Here is a 21,827-nt window from a genome sequence, read left to right as displayed (position 1 = left end):
TATGTCCTTGCTAACAGATCAGAGGTGGGTTCCTACCAGTTCGCACCTATTCGGTAGAACCGGTTCGTCAAATCTACCGAACCGATTAGAAGAGGTTCCACCAGTGGACCCAGAAAGCAGGCCACACCTACAGAAGAGGTTCCAACATTTTTTGAAACCCACCACTGGTCCTTGGATATGATTATTCTACACTATCATGCTCATATTTATAAAACTCAGGGCCTCTGTGAAAGGTAAGGATGACTACTGCGTTTGTGGTGCAATCAGAACGTTGCGTGTGTTGAAGTTGTTTTAACGCAAACCAAAGATGCCTTTTAAAAAACAAGTTTACATCATATTCTTATGCATCCCGTGCTGTGTGTGAGGTAATTTAAGGTGTGAGGTAATTTAAGTGTCGTCGGCATCTTCATATCTGGTCACATGGGCGGCAAGCCACTCCCATCCGGTCACATGGGTGGCAAGCCACTCCCACAAAGGAGGCCACACCCACAGAGTAGGTTCGAACAATTTTTGAAACCCACCACTGTAACAGATATCAAACAATTCAAATGCTGCTGGAAATGCTGCTTTGAAGCATCACTCATTCATACTTCTAATGCTAGAAGCTAAGGTATGCAAACCAATGAAGACACAAAAGTGTTGAAAAGAAAACAATTTAACATGTATGGTAGAACTGAAATGTCTATAATTTTAATTTACAGATATGGCACAAACATGTCTAAACTTCAATTTCTGATTTCTCTGAATTGACAACTAGTATTAAATGTAATACTATGTGATGATAATCAGTCATCCATCTAGTGAAACTGTGAATCACTTAATGACTTGTATCATGCAACCCTTCCAGCTGGCTGCCCCAGAAAGAAACACCAGTGTTTTCCTAACTAGGATCAATTAATGTTTGGCTTCTTTGTCTTTTAGAATGATATTGAATTGAATACTTTATTTGGCCAAGTGTGATTAGACACACAAGGAATTTGCCTTGAGTACAGAAATGGTATTTAGATATGCTTAATATACAATCAATTGTATAGAGTTTTTTTCTCAGTTTGTCCTTCTTATTCGTCCTTTATTTCTTATATAGCAATAGCAGTTAGACTTATATACTGCTTCATAGGGCTTTCAGCCCTCTCTAAGCGGTTTACAGAGTCAGCATATTGCCCCCAACAACAATCTGGGTCCTCATTTTATACCACCTCGGAAGGATGGAAGGCTGAGTCAACCCTGAGCCGGTGAGATTTGAACAGCCGAACTGCAGAACTGCAGTCAGCTGAAGTAGCCTGCAGTGCTGCATTTAACCACTGTGTCACCTCGGCTCCATATATTACTATGGAAGGAATGTTTTAATGTTTAAATGTTTTATAGACACTTATTTTATCCCTCAGGGAATAGAATCATTTTTGCATTCTTTAGTAACAAGGTAAATCCACAGGTTCAATTCATTTTTTTTTAAAAAAAATATTATCAAATAAGTTATCTCAAGCAATCTATCACATTTCTAAATAAACTGTGATAAGAAATTGCATCATCAAACACAATGATTAATGAATTTCTTCACAGTGTGTGTGTGTGTGTGCTATTTAATTAACATGCTATTTTAATCTTGAAAAATTATATGAAAACATCTGTAATAAAAATTTAAAAATCAAACATATAGACATCTGTCAAGTTTCTACAATTTGCGTTTCGCTTTTTAATCCCGCTTTGGGTTCTAATCCCAACTTCACAAAAGGAGATTTTCGTCCCAGAATTTATCAAAAAGTTTACGTTTTTTGTAAAACCAAGGCAGTTACACTATTTCCAGTTCTTCCTCTAAAACAGAAGGTTGGTGTTGGCAGTTCCTCCAAAAGCAGAAACCCTATTAAATATAAGGAAAATATTTCTATTAAAAGAAAGCCTTGTTAATCCTTTAAATTCTGATATTAATTCAAACAGAATGCGCACAATGCAGCAATTATTGCAAAATTTAGAAGAGTGATAATTTTATAGTGTTGATCAATATAAGCTGCACATAAATAAAAGGTTATCAATAATAGAAAATTCAGTTTCAGGAAGTACACATACGAAATTATTTTTCTTGGAGCCAGAAACCAGTTATTAGAAAATCTAAACTGTATTTCCTGTAACATCTAGAAGTTTAGTCTTGGTTTTAATAATCTTTTTGCATGCTGTTTTTATCACTTTATCAAGTGATTAAAAAAAATTTATATAATGAGAAAATGAAATGAGAAGAAGCCAGAGAGAATATGAGGTAGTGTCATATTTTTAATAGGAATAGGCATTAACACCTTATTTTCAAGTATTCAAATAGAAACGTGTGGGATAGATTATTATTAAACTATCAATTGGATATGTTAAAAAAACCTTAAATGTTTTTTGTTAGTAAGTCTTCCAACTAGCCTCACTCTGTCTCACAAAAGGTTAATGACCAAGGCTTCAACATTTTGATTTAGAACAGAACTACACATGCTTTATATGGTTCACCGACAAAAGGGCGCCCGATGAAACCGCGGTGACAAAACCGCGAGTTCTAAACCACGCCGACGAATGAGCGCTGAAGCGCGCTGACAACAGCGCGCCGACAGAAGCGCACTCTAAACCTAACCCTGACCCTAACCTTAACTTAAATCGCGTTTGTCAGCGCGCTGTTCGGCGCGCTGTTCTCGGCATGTTGATGACGTCACGGTTTTCACGCCAGTTTTGTCACAGCGCTTTTGTCATGCGCGCATTTGACTGGTCACCCTACTGCAAATAATAGATGTTTTCCCTGCCAGAGTCAAGCTGCTGTTCACTTAAAAAGCAGCTTTTAATTTTGGTATATACTTCATTTTTCAATACCCTATTTATTTTGAAGGCAAAATGTCTGTTGCCACATATTTCAACTGAAATTGAGGAACTTGGAAACTAATTAAGCTGTTTATAACTTAGATTGAACTTCAGATCATCAACCTTTTCAGAATAAGGATGTAATAGCCCTTAATCTTACAAATTCAAATGAAGATGAGCATAAAAATGCTTACTAATGCTTTAATATAGATTGGATCTAATAATAGCATCCGAGGAACTGGCTCATCTCAATGGGATGAATCTGCTCCATATGCACTAGGAGAAGAAGCAGTCACCATCAGAATTTCATTTCATTTCATAAGGAATTTCAGTGCAGAGGAGTCTTTCTGAAGAGCCTCTTCTGCCCCCACATAAATGAGATCCACTGCTTACCCACCCTTCTGAAAGGGTTGAAGAGTTGGTTCCGCCATTTTGGAAGGCGTTAATGGATTAGATCAGAAGTCTTAAAACTTGGCAACCTTAAGACTTGTGGACTTCAACTCCCAGAATTCTCCAGCCAGCTGGAATTCTGGGAGTTGAAGTCCACAAGTCTTAAAGTTGCCAGGTTTGAAGACCTCTCAATTAGATAGATCCTACCTTGTTCTGACCCCCCTTCTTCGCTCGTTCACAGACGACAGTCAGACAGACTTAAAAGGAAATAACTTTATCAGTCCTGGCTCACGCTGGCTGCGAGCCCAAAATAAACATAAATAAAGTCTCTGGCAAAAAATTTACCCCGCAGAATGCAAAAACAAAGAGCTCTTACAGCAAAACCAGGTTTACAGAAAGAAAGCAAATCACTTATCAAAGTGTCTCTTTGAATCAGGGTTACAGAAAGCCAATCACTTATCCAAGTGCCTCTCACAAACAAACCACGACCGATGAATGACGAACCACGAATGAACGTTGACTTCTGCAACCAGGGCGTGGCACCATTTATCTCCAGAAGACGACAATAACGAGCAACAGCTGGAGCAATATTCCTGCATCCCGACTCAACTCACAGCATACTTCTGCTGAGTCTCAACATACCTCTTCCGCAATTCACACTTTACTCCCTTCCTCCCATCTTGCTTAAGCGAATTTGAACTGAATTTCAAACGTATAGTTTTTAATTTATTGTTTTAAGGTTTTAAATCATAGTTCAATTATTACTATTAGCCACCTGGAGTTGCCTCGGCAAGCTAGGCAGCGTAATAGTTTAATAAATAAATACTATCCAAAATTCAATTAGCGCATTGTTCAAATAAAGAGTTATAGTATTTTTCTAGGAAGACATACAAAGCAAAGTCACATTTTAGGTTCGGCATATACAGTCTGAATCTTAGCATGCATACCTTCTTCAAATTGTTTGCACAGTTCTTCTTTAGTCCAGTTACAAGATGTAATGAGGAAAAAACCATTTGATCTCAATAGCCTCTGCAGGGATTTAACATACTGTTTCTTTTTCACATCTGCATTCTCTGGGCTCAGACTAATAGCATCAAAAGTTCCTTTATCGATGCAGATCTGAAAACTTGATAATTCATCTGAGGGATTTAAAATGTCTTCAATCTGTAGAAGGTAGATATAAAATTTGAGAAAATGTTAATGCAGTTGTTACTTTTATAACTAAACAGAACTGCATTGCCTCCAGGCCCAGAATAATAGTTTAACTGCACATCAGTCATCTATTTATGTATGCTTGATTTTTACTCCTTTCAATCCAATATATAGTGGGACAAAAAAATATTTACTCAAACTTTGTGTTGTTATACAGAAAGTTTGTGAGACATTAAGAGAATTTTGTACCATTTTACAACATTTCTTGCCACAGTTGTTAAGTGAATCCCGGCAGTTGATAAATAAGTAACCTGGCTGTTAAGTGAATCTGAATTCTGCGTTGACTTTGCTTGTCAGAAGATCGGCTAAAGGTGATCCCATGACATCAGGATGCTGCAACGGTCGTAAGTATGAATCAGTTGCCAAGCGTCTGAATTTTAGTCCCATGATCCTGGGGATGTTACAAAGGTTGTAACTGTGAAAATGGTCATAGGTCACTTTTTTTAGTGACATTGTATCTTTGTACTTTCACTAAGGGAACTGTTGTAAGCTGAGGACAACCTAATTCTTTGATGAATATGATTATTATTTATTAAATTATTATTTATTAAATTTATAGGCCGCCCAATCCCGCAGGACTCTGGGCGGCTTACAAAGCGAAGAAAAAGGAAAAAAAAGAAACTAAAAAATAAATATAATTAAAAATTTACAACACACATTCGTTCTAGTTGGGGCTGGACCTTAACAATGAGGTCAACAGCCCCAGGCCTGCCAGAAGAGCCAGGTTTTAACAGCCTTCCTGAAGGCCATGAGAGTGGGCAAGGTCTGGACCTCTGGGGGTAGCTGATTCCAAAGGGTCGGAGCAGCCACAGAGAAGGCTCTCCTCCGGGGGCCCGCCAGCTGATACTGACTGGCCGATGGCATCCGAAGGAGGCCCATCCTGTGGGATCTTATCGGACGTTGGGAGGTATGTGGCAGTAGGCGGTCTCGTAGGTACGCTGGTCCTAAGCCATGTAGGACTTTAAAGGTAATGACCAACACCTTGAATTGCGTCCGGAGACCAATTGGTAGCCAGTGCAGCTCGTGGAGGACAGGTATAACATGGGTGTATCTCGGTACACCCATATTAAAGACCTCCTTATAGTCAGTAGGAAGGAAGGAAGACATTTTAACTTGGTTCATATTGATTTAAGTGTTTGCACTGGAGTGCAACAGAGGAAATTTATGAATATCAAGAGAATTTTTAATAAAGTTCAGTCAGGCCAGTCTTCAATCATTTGTTTTGTACACTTATATATCCCCAAATCCCCTCCTCTTCCTGATCTTTTTAATCATCTTCACTTGTTCATCACAAAACTTACCAGCAGTTTAATATAAGGCAGTCCTTCTTTTTGCATTATATTTTTTGAAAGTTGTATTGCAGAAGTAGAGTAATCAACTCCTGTAAGATTGGTATAACCAGATTTACTCTAAAGAGAAGAGAAATTTATTCAGCACTTGACATTTTTCCTTTGCTTCCTAGTTGGCTTTCATGACATATTCATCAGAGTTAACCTATGGAGCACTAAAATATAATTAAGCAATTTATAGGGGGAAAAACTACAGAACTTATTTTGCAAAAAAAAAACCCACAACCTGCAGTGCTGATTATTTATTGACTATTAGGAACTGAAATTATAAAAGTATTTCATCAATAGAAAGATTCTAATTGGCTACAGTATATTGCACTAAACCCAGATGCTAATGCCATGCAGAAGCTACACTACTACAGTGAAAGTAGCGCGAGTGAATCAAATTTTCATATTTCTGATACTTTTCTTTTTTGGACAGGCCTAACAAATGAGAAGACAAATCCAGACAATCACATTATTCAGAGCCGAGGTGGCACAGTGGTTAGGGTGCAGTACTGCAAGGCCACTTCAGCTGACTTATCTGCAGTTCAGCGGTTCAAATCTCACCGGCTCAAGGTTGACTCAGCCTTCCATCCTTCCGAGGTGGGTGAAATGAGGACCCAGACTGTGGGGGCGATATGCTGACTCTGTAAAGCGCTTAGAGAGGGCTGAAAGCCCTATGAAGCGGTATATAAGTCTAACTGCTAAATACTTGGATACTAAATATAAAAATAAATCACATTGGATTTTAAGAGACATAAGAATGTTCTTATATCCTATTTATTCATGAACTCATTTATGGTTACTTTATGAATAAAAGGCATTGGCACAACACATATTGATCCTTTTAAAATTTAAGATAGGATATGTTTATGTCTCCAATATAAGCATATCTTAGCAAAAATAATACACTGCAAATTCTGTAACTATTAAACTGAGAAAATGAGCCGAGGTGGCGCAGTGGTTAGAGTGCAGTACTGCAGGCTACTTCAGCTGACTGCTAGTTCGGTAGTTCAGCGGTTCAAATCTCACCGGCTCAAGGTTGATTCAGCCTTCCATCCTTCCGAGGTGGGTAAAATGAGGACCCAGACTGTGGGGGCGATATGCTGACTCTGTAAACTGCTTAGAGAGGGCTGAAAGCCCTATGACGCGGTATATAAGTCTAACTGCTATTGCTAACTGCTAAATAAGTACTTGGATACTAAATATAAAAATAAATCACATTGGATTTTAAGAGACATAAGAATGTTCTTATATCCTATTTATTCATGAACTCATTTATGGTTACTTTATGATTAAAAGGCATTGGCACAACACATATTGATCCTTTTAAAATTTAAGATAGGATATGTTTATGTCTCCAATATAAACATATCTTAGCAAAAACAATACACTGCAAATTCTGTAACTATTAAACTGAGAAAATAAAACCAGATGCCCTGCAGTGGATAATGCATGTCAAGAAATGAATTAGCGCTATTCATTCAGTAGTAGCTTTCCAGTAATTTTCACAAATTCCTTAATCTATATTGGATTTTGATTCTTCCAATTGTAACCCTAAATATTTAAGTCAACATTTTTATACAACTGAACTTTTAATGAAACTGAATGTGTTTCCCTGCTTAATATGAAAGTTTTTTTTTAAAAAAAAATCCTACTATGAACATAAATCATTGGTGTATAATCAGCATATTCTACATTTAATTTAATCTGAGCATTTCATGAAAGTTTCTTACTTGCTCAATTTCTGCTGTAAGCAATTTTGCATCAGAAAGCACTAATATTACAAATACCAACCAATTCAACCAGCAAGATCCCATTTCCTGTCCCAATGTCAAGGACAGAAGCGTCCAGAGGTATCTTCTGTTTTTCTAGCCATCTAATTATACGAGTCATGCTTTCTTCACCAAACCTAATTAGAAAGAGAGATTCAGATAAACTACTCCATTAAGGAAGACAAACACATTTTGTCAATCACATGCAATGTAACTACATCATGCCATCATTACGATATTGCCTCCAGAGATCACGTTACAGGTTTGTTTAGATAAATCTGTTTGTTTAAGATTGCAGAAGATGAGAGCTTGTCAATTTTACACATACACAGACATATATATATACATTCAAGGCCGCAATGCATCTTTGCCTGTACCTCTTATTCAGTTTTTGAAAAAGATCAAGGATATGAATGCTTGATCTTTACCAAGTATATTGTATTGTATTGTATTGTATTGTATTGTATTGTATTGTATTGTATTGTATTGTATTGTATTGTATTGTATTTAATAGATTTATAGGCCGCCCAATCCCGGAGGACTCCGGGCGGCTTACAGAAGAAGTAAATTTAAAAAATAATAATAATAAAGAATTAAAAAACAGAGGAGACAGATTAAAAACCACATCATGCACTCAATCTTGTCGGGGCTGGACCTCAGTCATGAGGTCAACAGCCTCAGGCCTGCCGGAATAGCCAGGTTTTGATAGCCTTTCGAAAGGCCATGAGAGTGGGTAGGGTCCGGATCTCTGGGAATAGTTCATTCCATAGGGTCGGAGCGGTTACAGAGAAGGCCCTCCTCCGGGGAGCCGCCAACCGACATTGTCTGGCTGACGGCACACGAAGAAGGCCCACTCTGTGCGATCTTATCAGCCGTTGGGAGGTATGCGGCAGTAGGCGGTCTCGCATATTGTAGCCACTAACTCATTTTTCCCACATAAAAACAAATTATGATTGTTTTAATTTGCAACAGGTTTAGCTAAGAAAAGAGTTGGCATTTTAAAAACAAAACCCAGAGTATCACATCACCAATACTCTTGAGCAAAATAGCTGCACTTTAAAAAAATAAATAAATTACAAACATGTTTGTAAGCATGTTACATGGTTATAGATACTTGCCAAATGTCCCCAGTATCACCACTTTCTTTAAAATTGCACAGTTCTTGTTCATATGCTGCATCCCAGCTACACAGGAAAAAAAGAAAAAGGATGATAGAAAACGCTTGGCATTTCCCCCTCATCTGCGAAACAATTTAAGAAAAGGTATCCCTGTTTCCAGGAGAAACACAAGCTCATCATTTAACTTTTATATTTTTAGAACCACACAAGAAGAGGTTACAGAGCTGGAAACAAGCCTCATCAAACACACACTCTTTATAAATAAAATATAAATAAAAAATGCAGCACACAGTATTTTTCAACTGTGCTGTTATTTTATTAAAAATAGCTTAGCAATAGAAATAGCAGTTAGACTTATATACCGCTTCATAGGGCTTTCAGCCCTCTCTAAGCGGTTTACAGAGTCAGCATATTGCCCCCAACAACAATCCAGCTCCTCATTTTACCCACCTCGGAAGGATGGAAGGCTGAGTCAACCTTGAGCCGGTGAGATTTGAACAGCCGAACTGCAGAACTGCAGTCAGCTGAAGTAGCCTGCACTGCTGCATTTAACCACTGAGCCACCTCGGCTCTTATTTTCTAAAATTCATAACTGGGTATCAAGCAAGCAATCTCTGAATTATTATTCCAACTTGAGAGAAAATACCTAACCTTTCTCCAAGCATTTGGAAGCTATCTGCATCCAGTGCTGATTTGTTGTGGGGAAAAGAGGAGGCAGGAATATTAAATCTGTTCACCGCTTTGAGTTATTATATTCAAACAGTGGAATAAGAATCCAATGTAACTGTAGTAGTTAATTTAATCGTGTTAACATGACGACAATTACTGGACCCAATTTCCTGGGTTTACAAAACACACGAAATCAACTGACCACACAATGAATGTTTGTATAGACAACAGAGCTATTCTCTGAAAATGGAAAGAACTTTAATGATGTTTTGACCAGGCAGAAAAGTCTACGTGGATACTAGATTACAAAACCTATCAACTTATCAAGACAGGTGGCACACGGAGCCATTTGTCAAGGCACGCGAGGCGTTGTGCGCATAGCGTTATGGGTGTGGCACACCGGCGTACGACACCCCCCCGTGCTGCCCCCCGCTTTTGGCATGGCAGCCAAAAAAGCTTCACCATTACTATCCTGCGTGACCCGTCAAAAGCGCGAACGTCATAAGCGCGCCGACACCACGGCGCTAAAACCGCGATTTCAAAAGCGTGCCGACAACAGCGTGCCAACAACAGCACGCCGACAGAAGCGCGATTTCATTTAAGGTAAGATTTACAGTTAGGTTTAGGGTTACGTTACAGCGTGCTTCTGTCGGCGCGCTTTTGGGCTAATTAGTCGCTCATTCGTCGCACAGTTTTGTCACCGCGCTTTAGACACCGCGGTTTAGTCAGGCGCGCTTTTGTTGTGCGTGCATTTGTGGTGGAACCACTATCCTGTACCATTCCAGACAAGTGACTGTCCAGTCTCTTCTTAAAACCCTCCAGTGATAAAGCGCCCACAACCTCTGAAGGCAAGCTGTTCCACTGGTTAGAGCAGTGGTCCCTACCACCCACTTGTGGGCGTTCCAGCTTTCATGGTGGGCGGTACGGGTTTTGTCAGATACTGAAGCACTTTCCTTTTTAAAAAAATTTAATTGACTTCCCTACTTTATAAATCACCATTACTGTGGAACTGGTGGGCAGTTAGAAAATTTTACTACTAACAGAGATACAAAAGTGGGCGGTAGGTATAAATAGGTTGACTACCCCTGGGTTAGAGCCACAGTGGCACAATGGAATGCAGTACTGCAGGCTACTTCTGCTGACTGCCAGCTGCCTGCAATTTGGCAGTTCGAATCTCACCAGGCTCAAGGTGGACTCAGCCTTCCAAAAGAGAAGCCAGATTGTTGGGGGGGCAGATACTGCCTCTGTAAACCACTTAGAGAGAGCGGTAAAGCGGTATGTAAGTCTAAGTGCTATTGAGATTGAGATTTATTAGATTTATATGCCGCCCTTCTCCCAAGGACTCAGGGCGGCATACAACAATTAAAAGAAACACATAATACAAAAGTTTTTTAAAAAATTAAATGGAATATCCCAAACCCAATTAAAATTGACAATACATTTTTTTTAAAAAAAATTCGAATTAAAATTAACAGTGATCAATAAGTTATTTTGTTTTGTTCAGGCCAGGCTGGCTTGCTGGAAAAGCCAACTTTTTAGGGCGCATCGGAAGGACCGGAGGTCGGGGATTATACGGAGCTCCGGGGGCAGCTCATTCCAGAGGGAAGGTGCTCCCACAGAGAAGGCTCTCCCCCTGGGGTTCGCTAGCCGACACTGTCTGGCCGACGGCACCCTGAGGAGGCCAACTCTGTGGGATGGCACTGGACGGTGGGAGGCTACCGGTGGCAGTAGGTGGTCTCACAGGTACCCTGGGCCTAAGCCATGGAGCGCTTTAAAGGTCATAATTAGTACCTTGAATCGCACCCGGAAGACAACCGGCAACCAATGCAGGCCGCCTAAAAGGGGTGTAACGTGGGAGCACCTAGGTGCCCCCATGATAACCCGCGCAGCCGCATTCTGGACCAGTTGAAGCCTCCGGGTGCTCTTCAAGGGCAGCCCCATGTAGAGAGCGTTACAGTAGTCCATTGCTGCTGTCCTCACTGTTAAGAAGTTTCTCCTCAATTCCAGGTTGCTTCTCCCCTCGATTAGTTGTTTCTTGTCCAGCCCTTTGGTGCTTTGGAAAATAAATTGGCTCTTTGTGGCAACCTCTCAAATACAGGATTACTGTTATCATGTCCCATCCCCAAACCCTGCAACCCTTTTTCATATGTTTGAGTCTATCAATAAATAATTTCTTTTCTATTCCTAGTTCTATTCTTGCATCCTGTTTTTGTACTATATTTATGTTCTCTATTGCATGTCTAGAAATTGCCCACATAGGTATTTTATCATTTAGTTTGTTGAAAGAAATGTCCTTCTGGGTTCAGCTCCAAGTGGGGAAAAAGGCACTGGAGACACGGAGGCTGCTTGGAAAGATGGTTTATTGTTGGACAGGACCACATGGCTTGAGCCCTGAACAGAAAAGGTGATCACATGCTTCAATGTTGGTGGAGAAGAAGAGAAGGGCTGAAGGAGGGGCTTGCTAGGCTTTTTATAACCTGTCTAGTCCCACCTCTCTGTTTCCTGTTCCTGTGTAAGAAATGTATTCTGATTGGTTGTCAGACTCCCATGGGCCATGCAGGGGCTACTCTCTAGGCTGTTTTGAATCCAGGTATAGATGAGTTCTCAGATGCCATGTGGAGAGTTGAATAATATCCTTTTCCCCTGCAGCTGCAGTGGAGAAGTCTTTATTATGTAAAGTGGACTAGCCTGGCCTTCTCAATGGCCCATTGACAAAGTGGGGATGGGCAGGAAGCTACAGGCAACTATTCTGTCTTTTAAAACATATTTCTTTCTTTTCACATCCAGAGAAATATTCTGCCTTTTCAATATTTCCTAGGATATTTCATTTTTCTGGGAGAGGGCTGGACAATAACTTCCCACAAGTTTATATTGATATTTTTTCCAGACCCGCAGTAGAGCATTCCTTAAAATATGACTTTTAAAATTCTTATCCCCCTTTTTGTCATATAGCAAGTAAGCATGCCAGCCATATACCAAACCATGCCCTTCGGTATCAAGTATTCGATCATCTATTAAGTTAATCCAGTCACTGATTACTGATAAAACTACTGCTTCATAATAATAGTTTTAAATTTGGCCATTTCAAACCTCCTCTTCTCACGCACATCCTGCATTATTTTTAGTTTTATTCTCGGCTTCTTCCTTGCCCCAAACAAATTTGTTACTGCCCTTCTGCCATTCTAGCAAATTTGCATCTTTTTTTAAGTATTGGTGTCATTTGAAAAAGAAATAAAAATATTCTTAAAAGCAACACCTTTAGAAGCACACTTAGATTTGGTGACCGGGGAGGGCGTGACGAATACAGATGTTTTATTTATTTATTTATTTATTTATTTATTTATTTATTTATTTATTTATTTATTTATTTCCAAGACAAACATATATTGTAAAAAGTATATCAGCTGCTTACAAAAAGCTTTTGTGCATCTCTTCCACCGTCATCAAATATAATTCATATTAATTCAAATAACTTAACTCAAATATTTACTATATTGACATCATCATACCTCCGCTTTTATTTGACTACAGTTATTTAAACCTCCTTCACCCTTAAATATGCCAAGATTCAATCCCTAACCACATGCTGGCATTTCATTTACTTATTTGTAAAATCCTCCATTAACATTAAATCCTCATATCCTGTTTCAGCTAAACATCCATAGTATTTAATACCAAAGTTTTCTAATCCTCCATGTATGTAATTTGTTATCATTATCCTTTCTTTATTTAACTATATCCTATATCCGATCATGTGTCCTGAGTCACACAACTCTGAGGCTTTGGGGAAGCCACTGGATAGGGTAACTCTTGTTTACCTCCGATTGTGTGTTTGTGTGTGTTTGTGTGTGTTTTCTGATGGGCAGTGCATCGCTTCTGTATTTAAAGAGAGGATTTAATAGTATTTAATACCAAAGTTTTCTAATCCTCCATATATATAATTTATTATCATTATCCTTTCTTTATTTAACTATATATCCTATATCATAGCATTTCCCCCCTATTAGTTAAAACTTAACTGTGTGTAGTTTTTTTAAAATGATATTTATTATTGTTATTAATAAGCTTTATAGATAGAATACAGATGTTTCCAACCGAGCCTCCCTCCCCGACTACTCACTGTTCTTTCGTCCCCAGCGCCGACGGCTCGAACTCTTCCTCCTCTCCGCAGCTGCTCATAGTCGGGGGAAAGATGCAGGGTTAGCTTGCTTGTAACGCCGCAGGAGGACTCTCTTTTGGGCCGCTTCTTTCAATCTCTGAAAGCCGGGAAAATCAAGAGCCGCAGTTGCAGTTGCAGCCGTTAAAAAAAGATGAGTTACTTCCATTGAAAAAAAGATGAGTTAAGTCCATTGCGAAGAAAAGGGAGCCGCGTTTAAAATGCAAGCAAAATGCAAGCAAAATGCAAGCAAAATGCAAGCAAAATGCAAGCAAATTGCAAGCAAAATGCAAGCAAATTGCAAGCAAATTGCAAGCAAATTGCAAGCAAGCACAAGTGGCGATTTTCTACTGGGAACCTAAAAGAATTACCTACCAATTTGTGACAAAGTCGATATCCCCAAAATATCCTCAATGCAAGGGATGATGATGATAATAATAATAATAATAAATAATAATAACAATAAGAAAGCTGCTTTAGTTGACTTGGCTCTAAGTTACACTTCCAATTTACAGGCTTGCGGTTTGCCAGTTCGCGGAAAAACTACATTTCCCAAGAAGCATCCCCCACCCGCGCGCAGGCGCACGCGCGCTGGCCGGAAGTGGAGGGCGCGAGGCCGGAAACAAGCCCGGCGGAGAGGGCTGGCCGCGGTGGCTTGTGGGAATCGTTCCGTCGTCGGAGGAGGTGGTGGCGGTGGCGGGGCTTCCATCATGGCGGCTTCCATTTCGGGCTACACCTTCAGTTCGGTCTGTTATTACAGCGCCAACAGCAGCGCCGACCACGTAAGTGATTTCGGGCCTTTCCGGGCTGGGTTTTTTTTTTTAATCCCGCTCGAGGGGGTTGGTGGGTGGGGGGGGGGCGGGAAGGGAAGGGTTTTTCTCTCCACCCACCCCCCACCCCCCGTCTTCCCGGTTCTTCTTGAGGAAAGGGGAGCGATCTGCCTGACGAAAAGGGACAGGGAGGAGGAGGAGGAATGGAGGGCGGCCCTTGAGGGACCGAGGTGGCGGTGGGACGAAAGAAGGGGAGGGCCCACAGAGGGAGGGGCCGTCGGAAAGGAAAGTGGCCGGAGGGAATAGAGGGGGGGGGGGACGGTTGAAAAGAAACAAGTGTTTGGAGGTGGGGGGGGGGTCTCCGGGAAAGCATTGACTTGCCACTGTGGACCTGTTAAGGCTGGTTAATGGGGCACCTGTGGAGCTGTCATGTGAAGGGGTGTGTGTGTTAGTTTGTATGCAGGCTAATATATAAAGCAGGTTGGTGAAATCTAGACCAGTGTTTCTCAACCTTGGCAACTTGAAGATGTCTGGACTTCAACTCCCAGAATTCCCCAGCCAGCGAATGCTGGCTGGGGAATTCTGGGAGTTGAAGTCCGGACATCTTCAAGTTGCCAAGGTTGAGAAACACTGGTCTAGACCAGTGTTTTTCAACCACTGTGCCGCGGCACACTAGTGTGCCGTGACATAGTGTAAGGTGTGCCGTGGGAAAATTACTTTATATATAGTCAATATAGGCACAGAGTTAATTTTTTTTAACATTTTCTAATGGTGGTGTGCCTCGTGATTTTTTTCATGAAAAAAGTGTGCCTTTGCACGAAAAAGGTTGAAAAACACTGGTCTAGACTATGGGCAGCCTGGGGATTGCTATCTCAGCAAGATTACAGATTATATTGAGGAAGTAGCTCTTAACAGCTGCTGTATCACTTTCAGTTTTGGGAGGGGGAAAAGAAAAACCCCGTCCATTTCCATCAGAGAGAGGGTAGAAACTTTAGAAAGGTCAGTTGTGTTTTTACAGGTGACTTTAACAACAATTTGTTTAGCGACCGTTGGAAGTTGCAGTGGCGCTGGGGGGGGGGGAAATGTGACTTACGACCGTTTTTCACAATTACGACCTTTGCAAGCATCCCCCACGGTTTAGGTTTATTCGATTTATACGCCGCCCTTCTCCCAAGGACTCAGGGCGGCGTACAACATCAAAAGAAACACATAATACAAAAGTTTTAAAAAAACAAATAGAATATCCCAAACCCAATTAAAGTTGACAATGACATTTTTTTTTTAAAAAAAGAATTCGAATTAAAATTAACAGTGATCAATAATTAATTTTGTTTTGTTCAGGTGATCAAAATTCAGACGCTTGGCAAACTGACTTACATTTATGACAGTTTGCAGTGTCCTGGGGTCACGGGATTCCCCTTTTGCCGCCTTCCGACAAGCAAAGCCACTGGGGAAGCCAGGTTTGCTTAACAGCTGGGTTAGTAAACTGTGGCAAGAAAGGGGGTAAAATAGGGTGAAATTCATTTAACAAATATCTCACTTAACAACAGGAATGTTAGGCTCAATTGTGGTCGTAAGTCGAGGGCTACCTGTATATCTTGAGTAACTGCTTGTATGATTAGATGTCCTTATCTGTGTTGTTATATAGATGTGCATTTTAAAACTCAAAGGGTGGACCTGCTATGATCATATGTACTCTTTATGTTGGGTCTAACTAGGTCATTTTACAGGATAATCACTCTCTCTTTTATCTCAAAGCATTCCAAGTCAGGATATTCGGTCCATACTATACTGTTTCAGACAATGCTTTCAGAGTTTTCCCTCCCAAATATTTTGATAGTTTCCCTTTTTAAGTGATTCCATTTCTGTTCCTATTTGATATCAATTTCTCTCTGAGGGTTGTGACAAAAATCCTGGAGAAATGTGAAAACAGATCAGTAGATTTTTACATTAGTATTATAATTGCAATTCTTATAATACTCCAGTGAATAATACTCAGTGTCGTGTATATTTTTACACACATACAAGTTCATCTGTTCTGTAACATTCATAAAGATTATTTTCTGTCAGGGTAGGCTTTGGAGATTCTCAATCATCCAGGTCATGGTTATCCCAAAAGTAACTAGACTTTCTCTCTGACTTAGAGGGACTTTGGGGAAAGATATGTTTGATGTTTATTTTTTGATGTTTATTTTATTTATATGCCGCCCTTTCCCCCCCCCCGAAGGGGACTCAGGGCGGCTCACAACTCAAACCAAGGGAGGGGGATACAAACAAAAATTAAAGCGACACGCAACAATACATAATTTAAAACACACAACAGTCATACCATACCATATACAAACAATGTATTGCAGCATAACTCTAGATTACATGATTCTTTAGTAATGTCTCTGTTAGAACATTAAATATTTTATTGCTGTCTACTGTATCCTAAATGATATAATATTAGGTGCTTATTTAGAAAGTACTTGCTGTTCTCATCCATCTGCCACTATATTATCCAAATTCATTATCCATTCTTATTCAACTGAAACAAAAACTTAGAAGTGTTTTACATATATCATTTTTCTGTTGCATGCTTACAGAAATAGTAACACTTCATACCATTTTTATACAAACTGGAAACTATCATCTTACTATGTTAAATAGGAACTTTCAAAGTGGGGAGGGGAGAAGACAAAAATCAGTATGCTTGGATGCTGGATATGTTCGTATAAACTTCTGATTTCTGCAATGCTTGGTTTTTCTTAATTATCCAAATTAAGGCAGTATATTTAAGATGATAGCACACAACCGTTTTGGAAGAACAGGTAAGAAGGCAAAAAAATTGTAAGCAAGAGATGACACCATTACTGTTAGGGATAACTACAACTAATCAAAATATGTAGGATAATGTTAATGGTATCTTTATATTGTTTCTAAAGGCAATCCTTTTATTACCAGTTATTTATATGATTTCTTTCCACCTAAACCCAATGGGAACCTAGATGTGTTAACGGATACTAAAATATAATATAAAAATAACCATAATAATACAAAGCATTAGACTACTAAGGTGTGGGTAGCTATAAAATGAATTCACAGAGATGTTCTGAAAAAGCAGCTTATTACCAATTTCTAGAAAGCCATAAAAGTGGGGACCATGCTAAAAACATGTTTATATTTTTCCCATTGATATGTATAAAATCAGTTTGTTTCTCTACTGGGTCATAATAACACGTTATAGATACAATAACATATATCATTTATAATTATTTAAATTTAAAATAATCCAGGAAAATGAAGTAGTAGTCAGGCCTATTCTGATTAAATACTTGAAATAGTTCACATATAACAACATTCAGATTAGTAGTATTAGCTGTAGTAAACCTCAGTCCTGATCCTCCAGTTGGGTTGTAAGGAAATAATTTCATTAGCTCTCCTGGCTAATAAACAAGCCAGCGAAGAGAATAGAAGTTAAATCAGGGCTGTAGTCAACAACTTTGGAGTAAAGGAGACATGCCAGAGGCCTTTAAAAAGGTATCAATTCCCCCACTCCTCAAGAAGCTGGATAGATCTGATAAAATTTGACACAATAGGTAGTCTTCGATTTATTTAATGACAAAGTTCAAAGTTACAATGGCATTGAAAAAAATGGCTTAAACTGTTTTTCACACTTACAACCGTTTACTGATTCCCAACGTTTACCTGATCAAAATTCAGATGCTTGACAACTGGCTCATATTTATAACAATTGCAGTGTTCTGTGATCATATTTTTGAAACCACCTGACAGGTAATTTCAATGTGGAAACCAGATTCACTTAACCATGTTACTAACCCTAACAACTGCAGTGATTCACTCAATAATTATGGCAAAAGTCATAGAGTTGGGCAAAATTCACTTCACAACTGTTTCACTTAGCAACCAAAGTTTTGGACTCAATTGTCGTAAGCCAAGGACTATCCATACTGCTCTATTCCTTTTCATGAGGTAGAAGCTCACGAAACAGTGTTGGGCATCTTTGTCCTCCTAGATCTCTTGGCACCTTTCAGTACTGCTAATCACAAAATCCTTCCAGAACACAACTGGGAATCATTTTATTCCTAATTGACCAGGTGGTTCCAGTTAGTTGTAGGGAGAGGATCAGATTCACAGGCCTTTTGATATGGAATGCCTCAGGGTTCACTTTTTCCCCAATCCTATTTAACTTTAACATGAAACTTCTGGGAGAGTCATCTTATCAATTCAGACTGAGCTATCATCAATATGCAGAAGATCTCCAGATATGCCTTTTTCTACCCTGGATGCCCATTGAACAATACAGTGGAAATCATGACAATGCCTAGAAGCTTTCAAGGCCTGGATAGGGAAAACAAGGCTCAAACTCAACCCAAACAAGATGGAGTAGCTGTAGATTAACCGTGCGAGCGATCGTGGGTGCACCTCGGTACACCCACGTTACATCTATCCTCCGCGAGCTGCACTGGTTACTGATTGGTCTCCGGATGCGCTTCAAGGTGCTAGTCGTCACTTATAAAGCCCTTCATGGTATTGGACCTGGGTGCTGCCAATTACCTCCCAAAGACCCATTAGATCACACAGGGCTGGCCTCCTCCGGGTTCTGTCTACCAGCCAATGTCATCTGGCTACTACCCGGGGGAGGGCCTTCTCTGTGGCAGCTCCAGCCCTTTGGAACGAACTCCCCGCAGAGATTCGGACCCTCACCTCTCACCAGGCCTTCCGAAAAGCCGTTAAAACCTGGCTGTGTCGGCAGGCCTGGGGTTGATGAGTTCCCTTCCCCTCTCAATTTGTGTGGCTGGTGATTTTTTAAAATGCCTGTATTTGTAGTCTTTGTGTTTCCCTTCCCTCCTTGGGTTTTGTGCACCGCCCTGAGTCCCACTGGGAATAGGGCGGCATATAAATAAAACGAAACCTAGAAACCTAGATTGGGATGTCATCTGACTCCAGGGTCATTTTTTTTTACTCTTGATGGAGCTGTCTTCCTCCAAAAAAGCAAGGTCACAATGTGGGGATTCCTCCTAGATTCAGAGTTCTTGCTTGAAGAATAAGTAGAGACTGTCTCTAGGAGATTCATAGCTTTTAGTACACCAGTTGGCAACCTTAACTGACAGTCACTCATGTCTGTTGTCACACTAATTAAATTAGATCTCTGTTTGTGTCTGCTCTTGAAGACCCACCAGGAAACTTCAATTACTATAGTCCAGGACATAATGGCATGCATGTTGATCACCAATAGATTTCTAGATTCACTTCAAATTTTAGTCATTCAGTTTTTATTTATGGGCTATCCATGAAGTGAGTGTCGACCCTTAGCAACTATATAGGGTTATTTTTTTTTGCCCAGGATATTCTGTCCCTATTCTGGTCCTTCAGACAATGACTTTGCTATGTCTTTAAAGTGATCACCTGTCTCTAGCATCCTCCTAAATTGCTGTCACCAAACAAATGTCTCCTTGCTTTAACTGAACTTATATGGGTTAGGTTTTGACTAGCTTAGGGACTCCCTTTCCCCAATACTTTCTGCTTGTTGGAACAAGAAGCATGCAATGGAATGGAAGAATGACCTTGAAAAGAGGGGATGATGTGGCAAGGGAACAATCAGACAGCAATAGCAGTAGCAGTTAGACTTATATACTGCTTCATAGGGCTTTCAGCCCTCTCTAAGCGGTTTACAGAGTCAGCATATTGCCCCCACAGTCTGGGTCCTCATTTCACCCACCTCGGAAGGATGGAAGGCTGAGTCAACCTTGAGCCGGTGTGATTAGAACTGCTGAACTGCAGATAACAGTCAGCTGAAGTGGCCTGCAGTACTGCACCCTAACCACTGCGCCACCTCGCCACCTTGGAGGAGAAGCCCACCACTTAGTAAAAGGCAGAGAAAGAAACTTAGAGAGGATCCACCCCAGGTTATGAGCCGGTAAAAAAAGATGGCGATAGAGTTGTACTTTCAGACTTACAAAATTCTGTTAATGTAGCTTTGTAATAAAGTAGAATTAGTTCATCCCGAGTTTCTTTTTCTGGTCTACTTAGGAAGCTGACAGAGTCCCTGCTCTGAGTCCTCACTTGTCAAGAGAGTTTGGAGGTAGGGAGGGCAACACCAAGTGCTCCAGTGGTGGGTTGCCAATTTTTTTACTACCGGTGTGGGCGACGCTTCTGTGCATGTGCAGAAACATCCGGGCAGGTGGGCGGAGCCTCCCACCGCTGCTACTACCGGTTCTCCTGATCTGGCCTGAACCAGGAGCAACCCACCCCTGGAGTGCTCTTTTTAAAAGCTTTCTTCCTTGGAAATACGTTGTGTCTTGAACCAAGGATAGCTCCTACCCTCAATGCCTTCTGGAAGCAGGTGAACGTAGGGGTTTCCTTCGGGGATTAATTATAAGCACCATCATCACTTTCAGTAAAGATAAAAATACTTTTAGCATTGTTGTAAATGGAAACTTAAATAGATTGCCATTTTCAATACTTTATTAGTTGTCTAATGTTAAGTTTTGTAAGTTGCTTGGAGTCTTTAGGGTTTCAGGTGGTTGATAAATAATTTGTTGCTTGCTGCCCAGAGTTTCTTGCTCATGAGATGGGTGACTATAAATTAGATATATAACTTTTATGTGCTATGTGTTATGCCCAAGAAGGGAGTGCAATATAGTGTTTTGAATGAATATTTATTACAGTCAAAGGCCAGAGTTAGAAGGTACAACCGAAAACAATTTAAAAAGTGATACAAATAATTGTAATATTTGATGTAAAAATACTAGTTGACAAGGAAAGAAATTATGTTTATCCTCTGGAGAATTGCAAATTACAATTTAGCTGTATTGCTTAGAAACCTCACCTGCCAAATTTGTATTATTGTATTACTAGAAGAATATTTGTTTGCTAGGAAGGAAGGGCTTGTTAATGCAGATAATTTTGGATAAACAAAATATAGTGAATAGTGGTTTTGATAAGTCAAATTAGCCATTAAAACATCTAATGTGAGAACCTATTGTCATATGCAGATAATGCAAAATATATTTTCACACTTATATCTGTGTGTTGCTGTTTCATATGCTTTCCTGTAAGAATCAGGGTCTCCTGCTTCTTGTCAATGTTTTTGATTTTTTTTATTCAAAACAATATAATTATTTAGAATAAAACAATTATTTGTAACCCCCCAATTTAATTGAAAAATTAGATACATTATAGTGATTAAAATAGAAAAAAGAGAATTGATCAATATAGTAACTATAAGTAGCAAGATAAAAATTAATTCAATCCTTTATCATTAGATCTAGATTATTTGGAAATATATTGCTTCATCTCATTTTTACAATAAATCTCTGTTCAAGTGGCACCAGTAGGGCAATATTCTTTCTATTTGAACAAAATTAGCCTCTTTGCAATGCATGAGTCTCAATAGATCCAAGGCTCTTCACGAGATGACATATTGCATGTTTTAGGAATATAGTTCAACATGTTAAGATTTTTAACTATATTTCTAAAATTATGTAATTTTTTTACAGTTGATATGCCATTTATCAAATATCTACATATCCTTGCGATATCAAATTCTACCTTTCCTGTGTCCTATCAGTGTT

The 21,827-nt window shown here is 39.7% G+C and overlaps 2 protein-coding genes across 2 annotated transcripts in view; one reads left to right on the top strand and one right to left on the bottom strand.

The window, feature by feature from the left end:
* Nucleotides 1-1,243: 1,243 nt before the first annotated feature.
* On the bottom strand, nucleotides 1,244-13,945 carry EEF1AKMT2 (EEF1A lysine methyltransferase 2). The gene is made up of 7 exons (XM_032225364.1): nucleotides 13,853-13,945; nucleotides 13,442-13,577; nucleotides 8,653-8,718; nucleotides 7,557-7,671; nucleotides 5,730-5,837; nucleotides 4,164-4,380; nucleotides 1,244-1,858 (listed from the first exon to the last, which is right to left on the bottom strand). The coding sequence occupies exons 2-7, from the start codon at nucleotides 13,498-13,500 to the stop codon at nucleotides 1,764-1,766; spliced, it is 660 nt and encodes a 219-aa protein (XP_032081255.1). The 5' UTR covers nucleotides 13,501-13,577; nucleotides 13,853-13,945; the 3' UTR covers nucleotides 1,244-1,763.
* The window catches only part of ABRAXAS2 (abraxas 2, BRISC complex subunit), a 32,763-nt gene continuing 24,789 nt past the window's right edge, over nucleotides 13,854-21,827 (top strand). The window contains exon 1 of the mRNA XM_032225363.1: nucleotides 13,854-14,259. Coding sequence (XP_032081254.1) covers nucleotides 13,891-14,259 — 369 coding nt within the window. The 5' untranslated portion in view covers nucleotides 13,854-13,890. The remainder of the gene's footprint in view (nucleotides 14,260-21,827) is intronic.

Source organism: Thamnophis elegans, chromosome 10 (genome assembly GCF_009769535.1).
Source record: "Thamnophis elegans isolate rThaEle1 chromosome 10, rThaEle1.pri, whole genome shotgun sequence".
Classification (NCBI taxonomy): Eukaryota; Metazoa; Chordata; class Lepidosauria; order Squamata; family Colubridae; genus Thamnophis; species Thamnophis elegans.
Note: the sequence above shows the minus strand (reverse complement) of the source record. Positions and strands in the feature narration are given on the sequence as shown.